General features: G+C 41.8%; 1 protein-coding gene across 2 annotated transcripts; it reads left to right on the plus strand.

Moving 5' to 3' along the window:
• The first annotated feature begins 1,108 nt into the window (after window positions 1-1,108).
• jpt2 (Jupiter microtubule associated homolog 2) lies at window positions 1,109-16,854 on the plus strand. 2 transcript variants are annotated; one of them, XM_068056310.1, is made up of 5 exons: window positions 1,109-1,230; window positions 10,374-10,513; window positions 13,802-13,935; window positions 14,943-14,985; window positions 15,208-16,854. In XM_068056310.1, the coding sequence occupies exons 1-5, from the start codon at window positions 1,181-1,183 to the stop codon at window positions 15,360-15,362; spliced, it is 522 nt and encodes a 173-aa protein (XP_067912411.1). In that variant the 5' UTR covers window positions 1,109-1,180; the 3' UTR covers window positions 15,363-16,854. The 2 variants fall into 2 exon arrangements, with proteins under 2 accessions (XP_067912411.1, XP_067912410.1); XM_068056309.1 differs by having other exon boundaries at window positions 1,112-1,230; window positions 10,371-10,513.
• Window positions 16,855-19,214: the final 2,360 nt, after the last annotated feature.

Consider the following 19,214-nt stretch of genomic DNA (forward strand, 5'->3'; position numbering starts at 1 on the left):
CTGAACAAAATTGACATGGCAAATGTAACATAACTACCAAGAATTATCTGACCTCTAACGAGAACTTCTTCTACAAATGTTGTTCTTTGTATCTCAGTTATTTCTCTTGCTCTTAGTTAATCTCACCTCCAGTTAGGGAGTCAGTGGGATTTTATTTTAAATTTTCCTAAATATCTAATACTATTCATGAAGATAAATTGGGAATTTACCATATGTATCAGGAATAAACCATCTGAACTCTAAAACTGAGTCTGTTCTTAATTTCATATAATTACTATAATACATAAAGGTCTATCGATGCTGGTGTTAAGACTACACATGAGCCGCCTCCCACTTTCTCACCCTGGGAATATCCCTCTGTTCCTTTCTACGTCCTACAATGATGCTATCTATCTTATTCTGACGCAATAAGTAATTCTACAGTGTATTTACGGCGGTGGACTTTGCCCCTGTTCTCCAAGAAAAGCTCTTAGTACAAAAACAAAACACTGAGGATGCTAGAAATCTGCAATAATAGACCTGCTGAGTATTTCTCACATTTTCTGTTTTTATGTCATGGTCCTCATTACTTGTACATTTTGGCAAGGATTATAAAACCAAGTGGGCCGTTCTTTTGTGAAGGACCCATGTTTTAAAAAATAAGTTACCATATTAATTATGGATTGATAGAAAAGGTTGGTTATTATAATGTTGGTACTGACATTATATGGCATGAGAGAGCCCTATATAACTCAGCTATTAAGATGTGCCTGACGCTACTTCCATATCAATGCCTCCTGTTTACTGTGATCCTTTGAAAGTAATTATACAGGATTCGAATTTGCCCAATCAGAATGTTCATTCGGCTGGTTGGGGTGGGGAGGTGGGATTAAATTCCTCCTTACGTGTCAAGTCGATGTTTTGACTGGCTAGCGGTCCGAGTTTATTGACGTGAGCACGGGCGAATCAGAATGCACGATTCACTATGGGCGGAGCTTGCTTTTGGTCGCGGGGCGATGGTGCCCGCCTACTTCGAGGAAAGTAAGAGGCTGTGTGAAGAGGCGGGAAACGATTGATTGATATGTCGATTAGCCAATAAGAGGGGGGACACGGCAGCTTTTTAAATGCCGATTGGTGCGCAGTGTCTCTTAGCGGCACAGCCGTTAGGAAGAGTCGGAGAGCGGAGCGGGCAGACTTCACCATGACTTCGACCAGCACTTTTCAGGGGTTGGAGGACAAGCCCAATTCCAGGTGAGAGGAGGAAGCGGCCGGTGTTAGGGGCTGGGCCAGGCCTGAGTGGGTTAATCACCAAGCCGCTGCTTGAAGCGGGAGCGGCCGAGCCCTGTTAGTTTTAGTTTGGGAATGTTCCTGAGGCCGAGATCCCCTCCCCGGGTTATCACCGGGAGTCGTGCTCCGAAGCCCTGTTCCCATGGTTAACGCCAGGAGTTTCCTGTTCCTCGCCGTCTGAACTCCCTTAAGAAAGTTTCTCCCAAGTTTTCTAACCCATGCGGTAGCTAGCGAGCGAACTTCCTGGTGCCCGCTCGGAGCTTGAGCGCCTTGTGATCTGACACCGATTTGCCCTCCCGCCCCGACACCTTCTCCGGGCTGAAGTTTACCGGGAACGGTACCTTTAGCAACCTGGTGTTGGAGCCCAGTGCTTGCCTTCCTAAATTAAGCACACCTCATCCCCAACCCCATACACTGCTGAGTTTCACTTTTGAGTCAATCTTCCGGCTGTAGAATTGATGCTTCGTCATTTAATACATATTGCTCCTCCCATGAGTTACCCAAGATGTGACTCAAAACTTTGTGAGAAGGTCGCATTGTTGAAGTTCGCTTTATGCCCTCTCTAAAAGCTAACCCATTCCTGCTATCCCCTTTGTATTTGCACGTTCAACTGCCTCACGTGCGATCGTTACCCATTCAGTTCTTTGGCATCTCTGGCATTTGGTAAGCGATTTATTCCTTAAGAAAAACGACTGTCTTTTGAAGGGTGGGGAGAAAGAATGCAAGATCAGGTGCGAATGGGTTTTGTATTTCACTGAATCTAACAAGAACGCATTTCGTCTTATCGCTGTTACCATGCAAGAGTATATGTGGCCTTTGTGCTAAGATACCGTGACACGGTGATTGACTAGGTTCTTTGAATGAACTGATTTGTTTTTCCTCAATTGATACCAATCGTGAAATCGGTTTGGCTTTCTCTGTGCTGACAGTTCATTAACCTGTTGGCAGTTGTGGTTTTACATGTTAGGGGACAAATGGACCAATTGGCATGTTCTAGAATAGTTCCACCTTAACCAGCCACTTTCCAGCAAGGATCTCTCTCTGGAACACAGTGGTATACCTCTTACAGTCTACTAACAGTAGGTCAGATTGGGCAGGTGCCTACCTTTCTTTGAATGCCTTAGTGGGTAAATGCACCATCTTGTACAGGACTTGTCCATCGAGGACAAAGCATGTTCCAATCAGTATTGATCACTTGATTACCCCTTTCCTCTGGACTCGAGATTTTCTGTTAAACTCTTGTTAGTGTATACTCTAGATGTAGAGATAGGTCAGAGGTAACACTTCAGTGCATGTTCACTATATTTGTATCTAATAGCTTGTCTTTTTGGACCTGGGAAGTGTTGGCCTTGGCTCAGTGGTGGCACACTCAACAATAACATGTATTTATACAGCACCTTTGTAATAAAACATCCTAAGTTGCTCCACAAGAGCATCAAAAAGAAAACTTTAGTACTGAGCCACTTGAGATATTGGGGTACATATACAAAAGCTTGGTCAGAGGTATGCTTTAAGAAGCACCTTTTAAAGGAGGGTATAGATTGAGGTAGGAAATTCCAGAGTTTGGGACCCAGGCAGCTGAAGGCATAGCCACCGATGGTGGTGCAGTTAAAATTGGAAATACTCTGAGTCATAGTCACTTACAGCACAGAAGGAGGCCATTTGGCCTATTGAGTCCATGCCAACTCTCCATGGAGCTATGCAGTCAGTCTGACTCCCTGGCTCGATCCCTGTAGCCCTGCAAGCCTCCTTCCCTCAGGTGGCCATCCAGCTTCCTCTTGAAGTCATTGATCATCTCTGCTTCCATGACCCTTGTTGGCAGCAAGTTCCAGGTCATTACCACCTGCTGTGTTTTTTTTTTAAAAAAACAACTTCATCCTCATTCCCCTTGCATCTTTTGCCTAAAACATTCCATCTGTGTCTCCTAGTCCTTGTACCATTTGTTAGTGGGAACAGATCTCTTGAGTCTGATCATAAGTTCAAGCCCAGTACAGGATTTTGGTACATAATAGTCTTGCAGTAAAATGTCAGCTTCTGAGGGTGTGTTATTGAAGCTGCCATTTTTCAGATGCAATGTTAAACTGAGGCCCTGCTTGTTTAGTCAGGTTACTGTAAAAGATCTCCAGGTACAGAGAGCAGGGGTGTTTCTCCAGTGTCTGAAACAACAGTTATATCTCAACCAAACCAGAGTCTCACTATCTGGTCATCCTGAGAATTCCAAATTTATTCTCTTCATAGTGGGGAGGGGTTCAATTAAGCTTATTGCTTAAACTGTATTTTTTGTTGGGAGCTATTTAGTGAACCACTTGTTCATATGTCCTGTTGAGCCAGTTTTTTATTAAATGTGCTAAACTTTTAATTTTAGGTTGTGGTCTTGTTAGCTACTGACCCTGCTGTAATAAATTGCTATTTTACAATAAAGTACTCAAAAGCGGTTTTCTTTTAGAGCAGTGTACGTTGGAGCCCATAGTGACAAGACTGATGAGCCAAATTGTTTTGTGCTTTACATGTAGTTTTGGTAAGCTTAAGGCCTCTTGTAGGTCATCTTTGTGCTTAAAGTGGTTGCTTATGAAGGTCACTGAAGTTCTTCAAACATTCTTCAAAATCTATTACAACTATTATACCAAAAATGCTACATATAAAAACTGATTCATTAGTGTGGTATAATTAGTACACTAAAATGTGACTAAAGTCCTGAATTTTCTTTGCTGTTCTAGTGAAATGCAGTTTTGAAATGGTTTTGCTCCATTATAGGGGTGGAATTCAAGATTGAACCTCAGTCATCTGATAATGACTCAAGTAATCTTGAAGCATTTGGGTTAGTTGGTGTCATCTTTAGCTTAGTCATTTTAATTACCATGTGCATTCTGAAGATGGCCAATTTGTCGCCACACTACTCAGGGTCCGTATAAAATTTTGTTTAATATGTTTGGATCTCTGGCCTAAGAAAGAAATGTATGGGTGTGGGGGAACTCTTTCGTGCAAGTTCTGATTTAAGGGTATACAATTGAATTGCTATAACATGCCACATTTTGGATTTTTTTTCACAAGGGACTTTGGAGTGTTTTTTAAAACTGAATTCGCACTTTTAAAATAAAAAAAAAAGCCACAGATATTCAAGGGAATATTCAGGCCAGTTTGTGAAATGGTGCCACTCAATGAGGGTCTGCTTATCCCAGTCCATTAGACAGAATGACTGAGGACATTGAATGATTCATTAATATGCCTCAGATGACTGCCTGTTCTGCCCCTCTGTGTTGTGCACTCAGAATTAGCAAAAGCAGGGGAAACGTGTTTTGAGTTTGTTTTAAATGAGACTGAACGTCAACCTGGAAGCTAAAAGTCATGAGGTTTTAAACATTTTATAAATGTCTTAAAAGAATGATTATGCAAAACAGTCAATCAAACCACATTTGAGAAGAGATTGAGTAAAATAGAATTTGCTTTGTCTATTCTTTTGTCATCTATGAAATTAAGCAGTTTAACAATTTATACAGCCTCATTTCACAATGTTTCAGTCTGACATCAAAATAATTGAAGCTGTGCATGTACAAAAGACAATATCCATTTCAAGTGCAAGTGGTTCCTTTGTTGAATCTCCAGTTATTTGGTAATATGACTAGATATTGGGCAATGCACCTGAATGAAAGCACTTGTCAGTCTTAGATGATTAACCAGTGCCAGTGCACCCAAGAGAATATCTATAGCAAACCTGTTTTTAATACATATTTTTATATGGTTTGACTTGTGTATTTATCTTGCTACAGATACCTTCTTTAGATTTTTTTTTTTTGGTTATTTGGTTTGATTGTGATAAAATGTTAAATAGAATGGGAGGAGGCACATGTGGAGCATACCCTGGCAATGGACCTGTTGGACTGAATGGTCTGTTTCTGTGCTGTACATAAGTTATAACATCTGTCCCCTTTCTAGTGGAGTTCTGGTGGAACATAATTCCAGGTCTTTACAATTCTCCTGTGAGTCAGCTGCTAGAAGATGCTGACAGTGGCCTGTTTTCTTATTTGGATGTTCGCTTGGCTTCTCGGGTTAAAATTGTGGATTCAAGCTTGAGCATATGTAATGGGCTGACAGTCCAGTGCAGGAATGAATTGAGTGCTGCATTTTTGAAAGGGTTTTCCTTCAACTGAAACATTTTAAAAATCCCATCTGTTCAAGTGGATGTTAAAGATATCACGCAGGGTTCTTATCCTATCCTACCCAACAATCCTACCAAGAAAAAGTAACTGCTTGTGAGACAATACTCTATGGTTGCTTCATCTGCTCAATAGTTGTTCTCCTTGGGTGCCATAAAAATGTTTTAACCCTCCTCATTGCTGAAATTCACAACTAATAATTAAGTGGGCAAGTTCATTATAGAGCCTTTGTGTAAAGAGTGGGATTGCTTAGTGACTCCAACTGATAAGCAGACGCTGGGTTTGTGTCTTGGGTTGCTCTGTTGCAATTTTGTGAGCCTGTTGAGTGAATACTTAAATGATCAGAGGTTTTGTTTATCAAAGCCCAACATTTGTATCCTAAGGCCTGTACTACACAAGAGTTGCTAATGCTGGAATTAATGACAAGGTTTCTCTTCAGGTTAGTTGCAACTCTGTACTTAATGAATAGATAAATAAATTCAGTTTAAAGTGGTCACTGGGTGTATCTAATCTGTGTGGGTAAACTTTATACTAGAATTAAACTTTGTAGAGTAGCCAGTCTCTTTTTTTTTACTATGGACTCTGAACTTCCATTGTTTCAGGTTGAATTCAGTTAATGAAGTCCACTTGTGATTATCACTTTGTAATAAGTAACATTTAACAATTTTGAAATGGGTAGTGAGCAGGAAATAAAAGAGCACTTGCACTACAGGACTGTTCAGGGTTTCCTGAATTTTTTTCCTCCTGCTTGAGCTTGCTTCCTTGATAGACTGGCAGGATATAGCTTGTGTATGCATAAAGGCTAACTTTAATAGTTCCTCATTAAACCCATGATCAAGCCTGTCTGCACTAGATACTAAAGTGTTTCCATTCTAACATAGTTACTCACTGTACTTGGATATATAACACTTGAGCGTTACCCTTTCTGTAGTGTAGTGAGCATCCTGATCACTTAGTGCGCCAAAGGTCCCTGCTTCAAGACCACATGAAAACAGTAAGAGAACTGGCACAACTGAACAATCCCAGTTGAATATCAAAAGCCACATATGGGTCAATTTGTTAAATTTCCCTGCTTATAAAATATCAAACATAACTAGTGCTACCATACCCCCTAAAGGTTTTTTTAAAAAAAAAATCCATTACATAGACTCTAGGCTTTCATTTTATTTTGGAGCACGTTGAAAACTGGAAAGGATCAATGTCCTTGTTAAATGACAATTGCATCATAAAATACTTTCAAATTAACCCTGAAGAATTACCTCTTCAGAATGGTTCTGATGCTAAGTGGTATAACTGAGAAAGTGAACAAAGAACAGTACAGCACAGGAACAGGCCATTCGGCCCTCCAAGCCTGCGCCGATCTTGATGCCTGTCTAAACTAAAACCTTCTGCACCTCCGGGGACCATATCCCTCTATTTATCCTATTCATGTATTTGTCAAGATGCCTCTTAAACATCGTTATCGTACCTGCTTCCACCACCTCCCCCGGCAGCAAGTTCCAGGCACTCACCACCCTCTGTGTAAAGAACTTGCCTCGCACATCCCCTCTAAACTTTGCCCCTCTCACCTTAAACCTATGTCCCCTAGTAACTGACTCTTCCACCCTGGGAAAAAGCTTCTGACTATCCACTCTGTCCATGCCGCTCATAACTTTGTAAACCTCTATCATGTCACCCCTCCACCTCCGTCGTTCCAGTGAAAACAATCCGAGTTTATCCAACCTCTCCTCATAGCTAATGCCCTCCAGACCAGGCAACATCCTGGTAAACCTCTTTTGTACCCTCTCCAAAGCCTCCACGTCCTTCTGGTAGTGTGGCGACCAGAATTGCACACAATATTCGAAGTGTGGCCTAACTAAAGTTCTGTACAACTGCAGCATGACTTGCCAATTTTTATACTCTATGCCCCGACCGATGAAGGCAAGCATGCCATATGCCTTCTTGACTACCTTATCCACCTGCGTTGCCACATTCAGTGACCTGTGGATCTGTACATCCAGATCTCTCTGCCTGTCGATACTCCGAAGGGTTCTGCCATTTACTGGATACTTCCCACCTGCATTAGACCTTCCAAAATGCATTACCTCACATTTGTCCGGATTAAACTCCATCTGCCATTTCTCTGCCCAAGTCTCCAACCGATCTATATCCTGCTGTATCCTCTGACAATCCTCATCACTATCCGCAACGCCTCCAACCTTTGTGTCGTCCGCAAACTTATTAATCAGACCAGCTACATTTTCCTCCAAATCATTTATATATACTACAAACAGCAAAGGTCCCAGCACTGATCCCTGCGGAACACCACTAGTCACATCCCTCCATTCAGAAAAGCACCCTTCCACTGCCAACCTCTGTCTTCTATGAAATCTTGCTCCAGTTTCTCCAACCACCTGTATTCACCTCCATGACAGCATATTTCGATGGCCCAAGCAAGATCAGAAACTTGCCACATTTACAATTACAAGCACAAATGCACATTCCATTACTCAATATATATTTGCTATTAGTTTTTTCAAGATACTGCAGTTCCTTTCTCTTGGCCATACAAGAACAACTAGAATTAAATACCAACTTGTATAGGATGTAAGCTCAACAAAATTGGCAATTTTATTCTGGTCAAAAAGATGACCTTGATGTGGAAAAACAGTCATACTTGTTCCAGTGGGGGGTTGTTCCTGAGACAAAATAAAAGCCTGCTCCTGCCCCACTGAACTGATTTCTTCCTATTGCAACACTTTCCCCCCCCCCCGCCCCCCCCCCCCCCCCACCCCTTGCCCAGTCTCTTCCCACTTGCATCTATCACTTCAACAGCTTCCTCGCCCTAACTGTCTCCCCTTCATTATGGATGTCTAATCTTCCTCCACCTCCATCCCTGACCAGGATGGTCTGAGAGCTCTCTGCTTTCTTGAACAGAGGCCCAACCAGTCTCCATCCTCCACCACTGCCCTCCTTTGCCTGGATGACCTTGCACTCACATTGAACAACTTCTCCTTCAACTCAACTTGCTTCTTCCACATAAAAGGTGTGGCTATGGGTACCTGCTTGTACTAGGTATGCCTGTGTTTTTTGTGGGATATGTGGAACATTCCTTGTTCCAGTCCTAAATGGGTGTTGTAAGGTGGGCCCTGCACTTGCATTTTATATTGACTATTGGTGCAGTTTCCTGTTTTCCCCCTGAACTGGAAAACATCTTCAAACTTGCTTTCAATTTCCACCTTTCTCTTGATTTATGTCTCCATTTCTGGGGGGCAGGCTGTCAACTAATATTTACTATAAGCCCACTGACTCCCACAGCTACCTTTGACTACACTTCCTCACACCCTGCTTCCTGTAAGGATTCCATTCATTTCTCCCAATTTCCCTGTCTGCAACCTTTCATACCAGTGCTTCTGATAATTTTTTCCTCAACCGAGGATTCTTCCCACCCACTGTGGTTGACGGGGCCCTCAATGTCCGTTCCATTTCCTGCACCTCTCCTGTCACCCTATTCCCTTTCCTCCCGGAATTACAATAGGGTTCCCTTGTCCTCCGTCCACCCCACAAGCCTGCTTATTCAACGAATCATCCTCCGCTGTCCCCAAACAATCTTCCTGTCCATCCAGCCATTCCCAGCACCCTGATCCACTGCTCAATCTTCCCCTTCCCATGGTACCATTTCCATGCAAGCACAGGAGATGCAACACCTTCCCCTTTACCTCGTCTCATCACTGTTCAAGGCCTCACAGTCCTTCCAGGTGAAACAGTGACGTGTGTATTGCTTTCAATTTAGTATACTGTTCACTGCTTGCAGTGTGGTCAGCTTTACACTAGAGTGTCCAAACGCAAATTGGATGACCATTTTGTGGAACCCCTCCATTCTGTCCGCAAGCATGACCCCCAAGATACTGGTCGTCTGTTAATTCTGCACCTTGCTCTTTCGCTGAGTCCTCTGTCCTTGCCCTACTGCATTGTTCCAATGAAGCTCAAAGTAAGTGCGGAACAACACCCCATCTTTCAGTTAGGCACTATACAGAGTTCTAGATTCAACATTGAGTTCAAAATTTTCAGACTGGAATCTGCCCCCATTTTATTTCCTTTTTTCTTTTTTGTTGCATGTTTTGGTTTTCCTCTTTTTTTTTTCTGCTTCCAGATGGCAACACACCTGCTCTAGGCAAATCTTTTTGGGTTTTTTGTATCTTGCCCCACTACCACTCCCTTTCGGTCTGCATGATGTAACTTGTGACCGTTATCTAATCTTTTATCTTGCACTCTCTTCCACCCTGTAACAGACCTTTCCCTTTTTGTTCTTTACTCACCCTCCCCTTGCTCAAAACCTATTGCATTTCTAACTTTTCCCCATTTCTGATGATAGGGCATTGACCTGAAATGTTAACTGTCCCTCTCTGCAGATGCTGACAACTATGGAGTATTTCCAGTATTTTCTTTTATTTCATATTTCCAGTATCAGTAGTATTTTGCTCTTTTATTTCATATTTCCAGTATCAGTAGTATTTTGCTCTTTTTAGAATTAAAAACTCTGTTCTCTCCAACATACATACTATGACAAGGTAATATTGACACTAGGTATGTGCTTGCTACTTCAATGTTGAGTTTAAAATTTCCTGTTAAAATGTAGTACGGGGGTAGATGGGAGTGTGGAATTCGAGGACAGAAACAAATCAACCATGATCTTATTGAATGGCAAAGCAGACTCAACGGGCTGAATGGCCTACTTCTGCTCCTAATTTGTATGTTGCAGTAACTGTTGGAACATTATATTGAACTGTAATATCTAAACATCTGTCATCATATACAGTGCTGAAGGACTTTCCACAATATTTGCTGGAGCTTGCTAAGTCTGAGTTTCTCTGGGTTTTCTAGTGATGTGCTCTACTGAGAGGTAGAAAAGATGATATCTGACTAAAATGGAGCACTAATTTGATAATGAATCTCAAATCTCCTAATTAGCAGAGTGCTCCAACCACCTGGTGGTGGTTCCAGTAACATATTTGGTGCCACTGATGTGCCATCCAGCAAACCCCATAAGATGGCGTCCAACATTTTTGGGCCTCCAGAAGAAACTTCATTGCCAAAAAGATCCAATCCTCCAGGTAAGGACGACTTAATGAAACTTAATCTTCAAGCTATGTATTTCATGGATGCCCACTGGTGATATTGGATGTACAGATCCTATGAAGATATGTAGAAGCAGTCTGCAGATATTTACAGGATGGTGCATGGTAAAACTTACTATAGTCTGCAGGTGTCAAGAGTGGCTGAATGGAGAACCAGTGTCAATACTGCTGAGGTCCCGTTGATCTTTAATAATGCAAACATGTTTGGGGGGTGGGGGTGGTGAGAGAGTGCTGATTCACCAGAATTATACTGGGTTGTAAAGGGTTAAATTGAGGACAGCTTTCTTAAGCTTCGCAGGTATCCCCTTGAGTGCGGTCAAAAGCACCCACCAATTTGTAGTAATATATTTAGTCCCAAGTTTTTATAGCAGTATTCTGAGCCCAGCACATCAGTGCGAAAGATAAGGCTGAAGCATTTGCAACAATCTTCAGCCAGAAGTGCCGAGTTGATGATCCATCTCGGCTTCCTCCTGAAGTCCCCAGCATCACAGATGCCAGACTTCAGCCAATTCGATTCACTCCGTGTGATATCAAGAAACGACTGAAGTCACTGGATACTGCAAAAGCTATGGGCCCTGACAATATTCCAGCAATAGTACTGAAGACCTGTACTCCAGAACTTGCCGTGCCCCTAGCCAAGCTGTTCCAGTACAGCTACAACACTGGCATCTACCCGTCAATGTGGAAAATTTCCCAGATATGTCCTGTACATAAAAAGCTGGACAAGTCCGACCCAGTCAATTACTGCCCCATTAGCCTACTCTCAATCATCAGTAAAGTGATGGAAGGTGACATCAACAGTGCCATCAAGCGGCACTTGCTTAGCAATAACGTGCTCAGTGACGCTCCGCTCCTGACCTCGTTAGTCTTGGTTCAAACATGGACAAAAGTGCTGAATTCAAGAGGTGAGGTGAGAGTGACTGCCCGTGACATCAAGGCAGCATTTGACCGAGTATGGCATCAAGGAGCCCTAGCAAAACTGAGATCAATGGGAATCGGGGAAAACCCTCCGCTGGCTGGAGTCATACCTAGCACAAAGGAAGATGGTTGTGGTTGTTGGAGATCAATCATCGGAGCTCCAGGACATCACTGCAGGAATTCCTCAGGGTAGTGTCCTAGGCCCAACCATCTTCAGCTGCTTCATCAATGACCTTCCTTCAATCATAAGGTCAGAAGTGGGGATGTTTGATGATTGCACAATGTTCAGCACCATTCGTGACTCCTCAGATACTGAAGCAGTCCGTGTAGAAATGCAGCAAGACCTGGACAATATCCAGGCTTGGGCTGATAAGTGGCAAGTAACATTCACGCCACACAAGTGTCAGGCAATGACCATCTCCAACAAGAGAGAATCTAACCATCTCCCCTTGACATTCAACGGCATTACCAACATCCTGGGGACTACCATTGACCAGAAACTGAACTGGAGTAGCCATATAAATACCGTGGCTACTAGAGCAGGTCAGAGGCTAGGAATCCTGAGGCGAGTAACTCACCACCTGACTCCCCAAAGCCTGTCCACCATCTACAAAGCACCAGTCAGGAGTGTGATGGAATACTCTCCAGTTGCCTGGATGGGTGCAGCTCCAACAACACTCAAGAAGCTCGACATCATCCAGGACAAAGCAGCCTGCTTGATTGGCACCACATCTACAAACATTCACTCCCTCCACCACCGACGCATAGTCGCATAGTGGCAGCAGTGTGTACCATCTACAAGATGCACTGCAGCAACGCACCAAGGCTCCTTAGACAGCACCTTCCAAACCCACAACCTCTACCAACTAGAAGGACAAGGGCAGCAAATACATGGGTACACCACCACCTGCTAGTTCCCCTCCAAGTCGAACACCATCCTGACTTGGAACTATATCGCCGTTGCTTCACTGTCGCTGGGTCAAAATCCTGGAACTCCCTTCCTAACAGCACTGTGGGTATACCTACCCCAAATGGACTACAGCGGTTCAAGAAGGCAGCTCACCACCACCTTGAGGGCAATTAAGGATGGGCAATAAATGCTGGCCTGGCCAGTGACGCCCACATCCCATGAACGAATAAAAAAAAAATAGACTATTTGGGAGTATTTTAATCACTTGAACACAGACTACTTGCTGCTAGCCACTGAAATTTGCCAAACAACTTTGTGAAATTGAAATGCGTGCTAAAAATATTTGTAACGGCTACTAATCTTTTCGTCACTACTTATCTTTAATTGGCTACACTATTTTAAATTTATTGGCGAATCCTTTTTTAATCGGCCCTCCAGTAGCTTACTGCTATTCATCCTGTTTCCTCTGGTGTGCTCCCTGTGTTGCATCCAATAGAGCTGGAGCTTACCCATGCTATGAAAGTAAAGCTGACTCTCCCTCTCTCAGGCACAATTAGTGCATTGTAGGTGGAAACTTTGCCCCACATGACTGCTGTCCAATTGGTAAATCTACTTGACATGCATCACACTTTAGGAGTTGGGTGGGGTGAGGGAAGAGGAGAGGGGAAATTAGCATCTGGATTTCTTGCAAGAAATTTAGAATAGGATCTTCAGTTTAGATGTAATGGAACTTCTGGGATGTGCCTTGAGAGATCAAACTTGGAAGATGGAAATTGGTATAGGCAAGCATCAGGGGAAATAGGATTTCAAAATGGTAAACTCTTGTATATAGGATTATTTAAATGTTGAAATTTATTGCTAAAAAGGTTGTAAATGGAAATTATCAACTAATGTAAAGTGTAGATATCAATCAAGTGTTGAGTGGAAATTCCCCTCCCCTCTTTCTTTCCCCCTCACACCACCCCCCCCCCCCCCCCCAACCAAACAACACCTAACCCCCCCTCATACTGCTTCTGGGTGAGGGGTGGAGAGGAATCTGATGTTTTGTACCAAAGTGGTTTCAGAAGATTTGCCATGTTTACAAATAAATCACTGAGGGATACAATTTGGTTGTTAACTATACTGAAGAACTGAATTTCTCCCTTTCTAATTTGAGGACTGTAGTAATGTCTGTTTGGTACTAGAATATTTTGAATTTTTGGCCTTTGAACTTGCCAGCCATTTGGCCCATTGTGCCTATATTGGCTCCTTGAAAGGGCTATCCCCATGGCAATATACATTTTTCCCCTTCAAGTATTTCAAGTCCCTTTTGGAAGTTATTACTGAAATTATCCACCACCTTTTCAGGCAAGAATTTTTTACATATAGCAAATTTATGAAACATTAATAAACTCAAAGATTCTTCAATCTTTCTAACTCTCAACCTTTTTAATTAGGTGGAAAAAGCAGTGGTATTTTCAGTGAATCAGAGCCTGCATCATCGCAATCACATGCTGATAAAAAAAGCAGTGACCTCTTTGGGGAGCCAATTCCTCCAGCTGCAGTTCGTGCACATCCAAACAAACCAAAGGTACAGTTCATAAATGCAGTGCTGTGTTCAGAGTTACTGTAAGGACCAATATTAACCTTTTTTATAGGGCTGTCTATTTTAACAATTGCATCATGGTTAGCTCTACCCTTGCATATAAATAAATTCAGGTGTTGGAGGGATTTATGCCACGTTCTTGTAATGTACAGAGGGGGAGAAATAGATCACCTTCATGCATCTTGTTTACAGCATTTAATGGCACAAAAGTTATTTCTGGGGTGTGATGCATCTAGAGCTATGGAGAGAAACACATTGCCAATCCTGTAAACCTTTATAAATTGAAGTTGTGGTGGTTACAGAACTGGGTATATGATCACTTGAAAGGCATCCATGATAGTTTGATGGCATCCCTCCCCATGTCAGGAGATAATGGACTGTGCCCATGGTGTATATCACCTTCTTCTGAATTGAACATAGTCTGCTGTGACTGTAGATGCCAACTGGTGAGTGGTCGTCCATTCTACAGCTGGCACAGATGAATAATGTTGGCCTGAAGTCGACTTTTCTCCTCCCCACCCCCCCCCCCCCCCCCCCCCTTCCATTGGGCTCTTTTCCCATGCCCTTCTTGACTGCTTGTCTCCATGATAACTTCGTTTTGAAACTTCATTACATATTTTAAAGTGTTTGAAATGAGCAGTTGGTACTTTCAGTTTAGAATACACTGTAAATATCTTCAGGATGCCTTGCTTTTTGCAGTAAATATAAAGTAAAGACTGGGGATGATAGAAACCATTACATTTACAAATTAATACCCAGGTCACCAAATGTACAGCCAGTGGGATTGGTAGCTAGTGCTAAATTTGAAGTGATCAAGTCTACTTCTAATGGGGATCCTTTTTTTGTTTTGATGCAGATTAAATTAGTGTCTATGTAAAGTGTATCCAAAGTGCTATTGAGTGCCATTTCTTTACTCTGTGTAACAAATCAAACCATTAGTACAATGTAATCTTGTTGCTGTGTGATAATGAGCTTTTAACTTTTTTAAACAGGATGCAAACTTATTCTCTAGTGAAGCAGATGAAGAATTGAAAGGTGAGGCTTGTATTGGAGCCAGCTAATTACGGGAAACTTAATTGGTGCAGTTGGCATGTGGTATGAATAAAATTGATATCCAAATATAATCTGAGAAATTTGAGCATGAAGTATCCATAATACCTTCACTTTTAAGTAGCAAGATGAAATATTACAAGTTGGATGTAAATGTTAGTTTTTGGAAGCAATTAACATGTTAATCACAACTGGCTAATTTTCTAGCTGCAGAACATGAAAAACAAGAAAGCGAAAAAGATGAAGAAAAGCCAAAGGAGCCCACAGTGGATGATCATGAACCTCATCTAGGGCCACGTCCACGATCCCATAATAAGGTCACCCAACCCCCTGGTGGCAGATCTACATTCTCATTATTCTGAGGGGTTTTGTGTTCTTTGACTCCAGTTTTTTTTCTTCTAAAAGTCTGCCTGGAACAGTGGGTTAACTTGTATACGCTTAACTGAGTTCTGAATAGCATCTAAATATTTAAAGCATTCTGTTTTTGTCTTTTTTTTATTCTTTTGAGGCTCATCTGCATAAAACAGGTCCATTTTATTTTAAAGGTAGCTGTTCATTTCAACAAAGATTTGCTGGCCCAAAGTTTTGCTGAAGTATTCTATAGCTTAAACAATTTTGTACCAATTGATGTGAAATAATTGATAAATGTGGTGTAGAATTTGCATTGTAATATAAAATGGGCATGTCGGTTTGGTCAAGTGCAAGAACGTAGGTAAAGAATGTCAACTGTGTTGAACTTATTTTATGTTTGATTCCTCGTGGCTGCTGCTGTTCATGTCTGACTTCATCAGATGTTTTAAGCTGTCTTTCTCTTAAAAGGCTGACTTTTTTTTCCCTACAGTGTGGACCAGACAGTCCATAATATTTCAATTTAGTCTTGTGTGAATTTTTGTTTTGCACCATGTGGAAAGTGACCTGGGACTAGTGCATGATGGGAAGAGTTTGATAAAAAGTTGTGTCCAATCATCTAGTTGTTGCCTTAGTTACCAAGAATGTAAAGTTATGCAAAATCTGCAAATATATTTCAAGGATTCCTTGGCATGATTGTAACATACACATTATGGATAGTTCAGATTCCTCAGCTCTTTTATTTTGATCTGCTATGAGCTAGTATACAATATGTAACATTTCTAGTTACAACTAGAAATGGTAACGTTTGAACTTTGAACAGAAAGATGATTAGTTTAGAAATATTTTCCTGAAACACATTGGACAAAGGCATCCTTTTTATGTATGCTTGATGAAAAACTTTTATTTTTAAACTGATTTCTGATTCGCTATGTGCATAGGAAATCTTCCCCATTGACTTGCACCAGGGCTCTAGAGAAGATTTAAATCCATTTTTAGCTTTTCTAAGGCAAACTTTAAAACCTACAAGACAATTGCAAATTTTAATTTTGCTGATATCTTGTTGCAAGTATTTATAACTAGACAGACATAGGATAGTAATACAATGACTATCAAATCTATACAAATGGGTTAATATTGCACTGAAAGATTGCTGTACTCAATCCTCTTAAATAAGTATCACTTTTTATATGCAGTTTTAATGGTACAAATTTGTTAAGCATAATTCTATCAAGTGCTCAATTTTGCTCCCAGGGTACATTTATCAGCTGCCATGGAATCCAGCTTCAGCAGCAGGTACTTAACTCTGCATCCTCACTGACATTTTCTTTTCTAATACTTCAGTTAAAGGAATGTGCTGGAAGTCATGAACACAAGTATGTAAATTATTGCCAGTGAGGAAACTCTCTTACCTTTTTTTGCAACCATCTTGTTTGGATGCAGATAACTGGATGGCAATAGCCAAAAATAAAATTTACCTCAATAAAATTTGATATTTTCTAGTCAGTGTGACTGGTATTAATCAAGTATAAATTGGGAATGGCTGGTGCAAACTAAGTTAATTTAAACTTTGTGGAGGTAGGAAAATGTGTTTAATGTTGCACTTAAGGTACATCTTAATCTAAAATGAATGTCATGCTGCTTTCTACTCCAGGATGGAGTCCAGCCCAAGTGTGAATTAACCTTTGTTCCATTACTAAGATGCTGCAGTTAATATCCTGCAAGCATTCAAAAATTAAATGATTTTGTGTATCTGCTGCTAACTCAGTATGCAGGTGAGATTACGACATCTCAATCCATTTAAGAGTTAAAGGCAATGATGCGTTAACCTGCAAGAGGACAAACTTTTTGGAGTCTGTTCTGGCAGTGAAAGAATTTGGTTTTTAATCAAAGATTCTGATAAAGGATTACTGGTGCAATGATCGTGAGAAATTGTAGCTGTGTGTTTAAAAACACAATTACATGAAGTGTTGAAGATTTTCACAGCCTCTTTTGAAGGACATAGAACTGATGTAGAAGTTCTAGTTCAGCTGTAGGGCCATGAGAATAGTAATTGTATGCATTTATGACTAGAAATTAATTCATTTAGTGCAGCTTTAACTGGCACTATGAAAGCCTGTCAACACTTCCTGTGGGTGTAATGCCCTGCTAGCTGCTTTCTGCATAGCATTACTGGAGAAGGGGGACACAGGCACATTCCTTGCAAATAGCAGGAGACTGAATTGACATTTATCCTGAAGTCACACAACCCACTGGCTGTAATGGCATGATTCCAAATTTGGACAACATGCACAGTCAGCCTCTTCATTCATTCTGCAAACAAGTGAGAAGCTGCAAGATTGACCCTGAATCTGTGCTAAATTAAAAAGCCCCTCCACCTGGACAGTGAGGATTTTTTGAGTAACTTTTTGGCTTGGTTACAGTTGGTGGAATGACTGTGGATTTTTTTTTTTTGCCAGCTAAGGAGGAGAGAAGACTACCTGAACCCCACATGGGGGCAGTTTTTGCAGAGCTTTCTGATCTGCAACATAATTAGGAAATGGAACTGAGAGGAGATGGCATCCTGGACTCCATAGGAGTGGACAGACTGCAGGAGCAAAATATAAGGTTCTGCTCTCATTTCATCCACTCTATCACAGCACGGACCCACCATCACACCCATTTCACACTCCCCATCACCGCATCGCCTTGGCCACAGTTCCACAATAAAAGCCACCAGCAAAAACCTTCACAGTGTCTAAATGGCAGACCCAATTAGGTAAACCATTAAGTATTCATCCTTCTGTATTCCTGTGCTGCTGCTTTTCACCAGGGGGAGATAACGTTAAAGGACACCCTTGAGCTGCTCTGGCCTGCAGGGGACTGGGCTGGTTGAGAGGCAATAACTAGGGCACTGACAAAATGGCAGTGGTGAGAGCACAGATGCAGTTATCCTGAGTGAGGAAACTAAGATTCTCCAAAAAGCACATCAGCAATCTGTTTAAGCAGATTACTAGGCTGCTGAGAGTCTGCATGTCATTTTGTGCACTGACATTACAATGGCATCAGCCTGAGTATGCATGGCAGTAACCATGGAGCTCAGCGAGCTGTGGGTGTGATCTTGCAGTATTAGAAATGAGCTGGAGCTGTGGGGAGTAGCAAACGTTGGGAGGGAGAAAAAGAGGTGGCTCTGCGTCTTGGTTCACCTTCAGGGAGCGAAGAGGGGCCAGACCTGCAAGGGAGCAGCTAACAGCTGCAGGAGTGTGTGTGTGCTGCCTGAGTTTGAAAAAAAGAATGTGACATCACAGGAAAGCTGTAAGGTGATTGGGTGAGTAACTGCTGTTGCAGTATTTGTAAATAGGTTAGTATACTGTTAGGGTGCATGTTCATAGCTGGAAATTAGAAAAATTAAGTTAAGTAGCTACCTTAAGACACGCAAACAGAAGGGAAGTAAGAAGCTGGTGAGGCTGCTGTTTATAAGTCGTTGGGTTTATTTCCAGGGTTAAATTAGTACAGTAAATGGTAAGGAGAGGCATTAATTAAATTATGTAAATCATTTGTTTTAAATAACTGTCAGGATGGCAGGGCAGGTGATGTGTTACAGCTTCAGTATGTGGGAACTTGTGGACACTAGTCTGATCCACGGCAACCAAATCGCAGTATGTGTCTGCGTCTCAGAGCTTTGGTTCAGTCGATGAGCTGGAGGCCAAACTACAGCCGCTGCGCTGCATCAGGGAGGGGGAAAGTTACCTGGACGCTTTGTTCCGGAAGGCAGTCACACCCCATAGGATTTTGGTCAGGGCCAGGAGGGTGTGACTGAGTGAGGTAGATAAGAGGATTGAGAAGGCAAAAGTAGAAGAAATTCAACTTAGAATCTCAAATCCATT

The sequence above is a fragment of the Heterodontus francisci genome, chromosome 24 (assembly GCF_036365525.1).
Source record: "Heterodontus francisci isolate sHetFra1 chromosome 24, sHetFra1.hap1, whole genome shotgun sequence".
In the NCBI taxonomy this organism is placed as follows: Eukaryota; Metazoa; Chordata; class Chondrichthyes; order Heterodontiformes; family Heterodontidae; genus Heterodontus; species Heterodontus francisci.

Bases quoted from the DNA above. Each gene is read 5' to 3' on its own strand.
- jpt2 (XM_068056309.1), top strand. From the start codon at position 1,181: ATGACTTCGACCAGCACTTTTCAGGGGTTGGAGGACAAGCCCAATTCC. The intron at 1,231-10,370 runs GTGAGAGGAGGA...TCTCCTAATTAG, and splicing joins GAGGACAAGCCCAATTCCAG to CAGAGTGCTCCAACCACCTG. The intron at 13,936-14,942 runs GTACAGTTCATA...TTTTTTAAACAG, and splicing joins CACATCCAAACAAACCAAAG to GATGCAAACTTATTCTCTAG.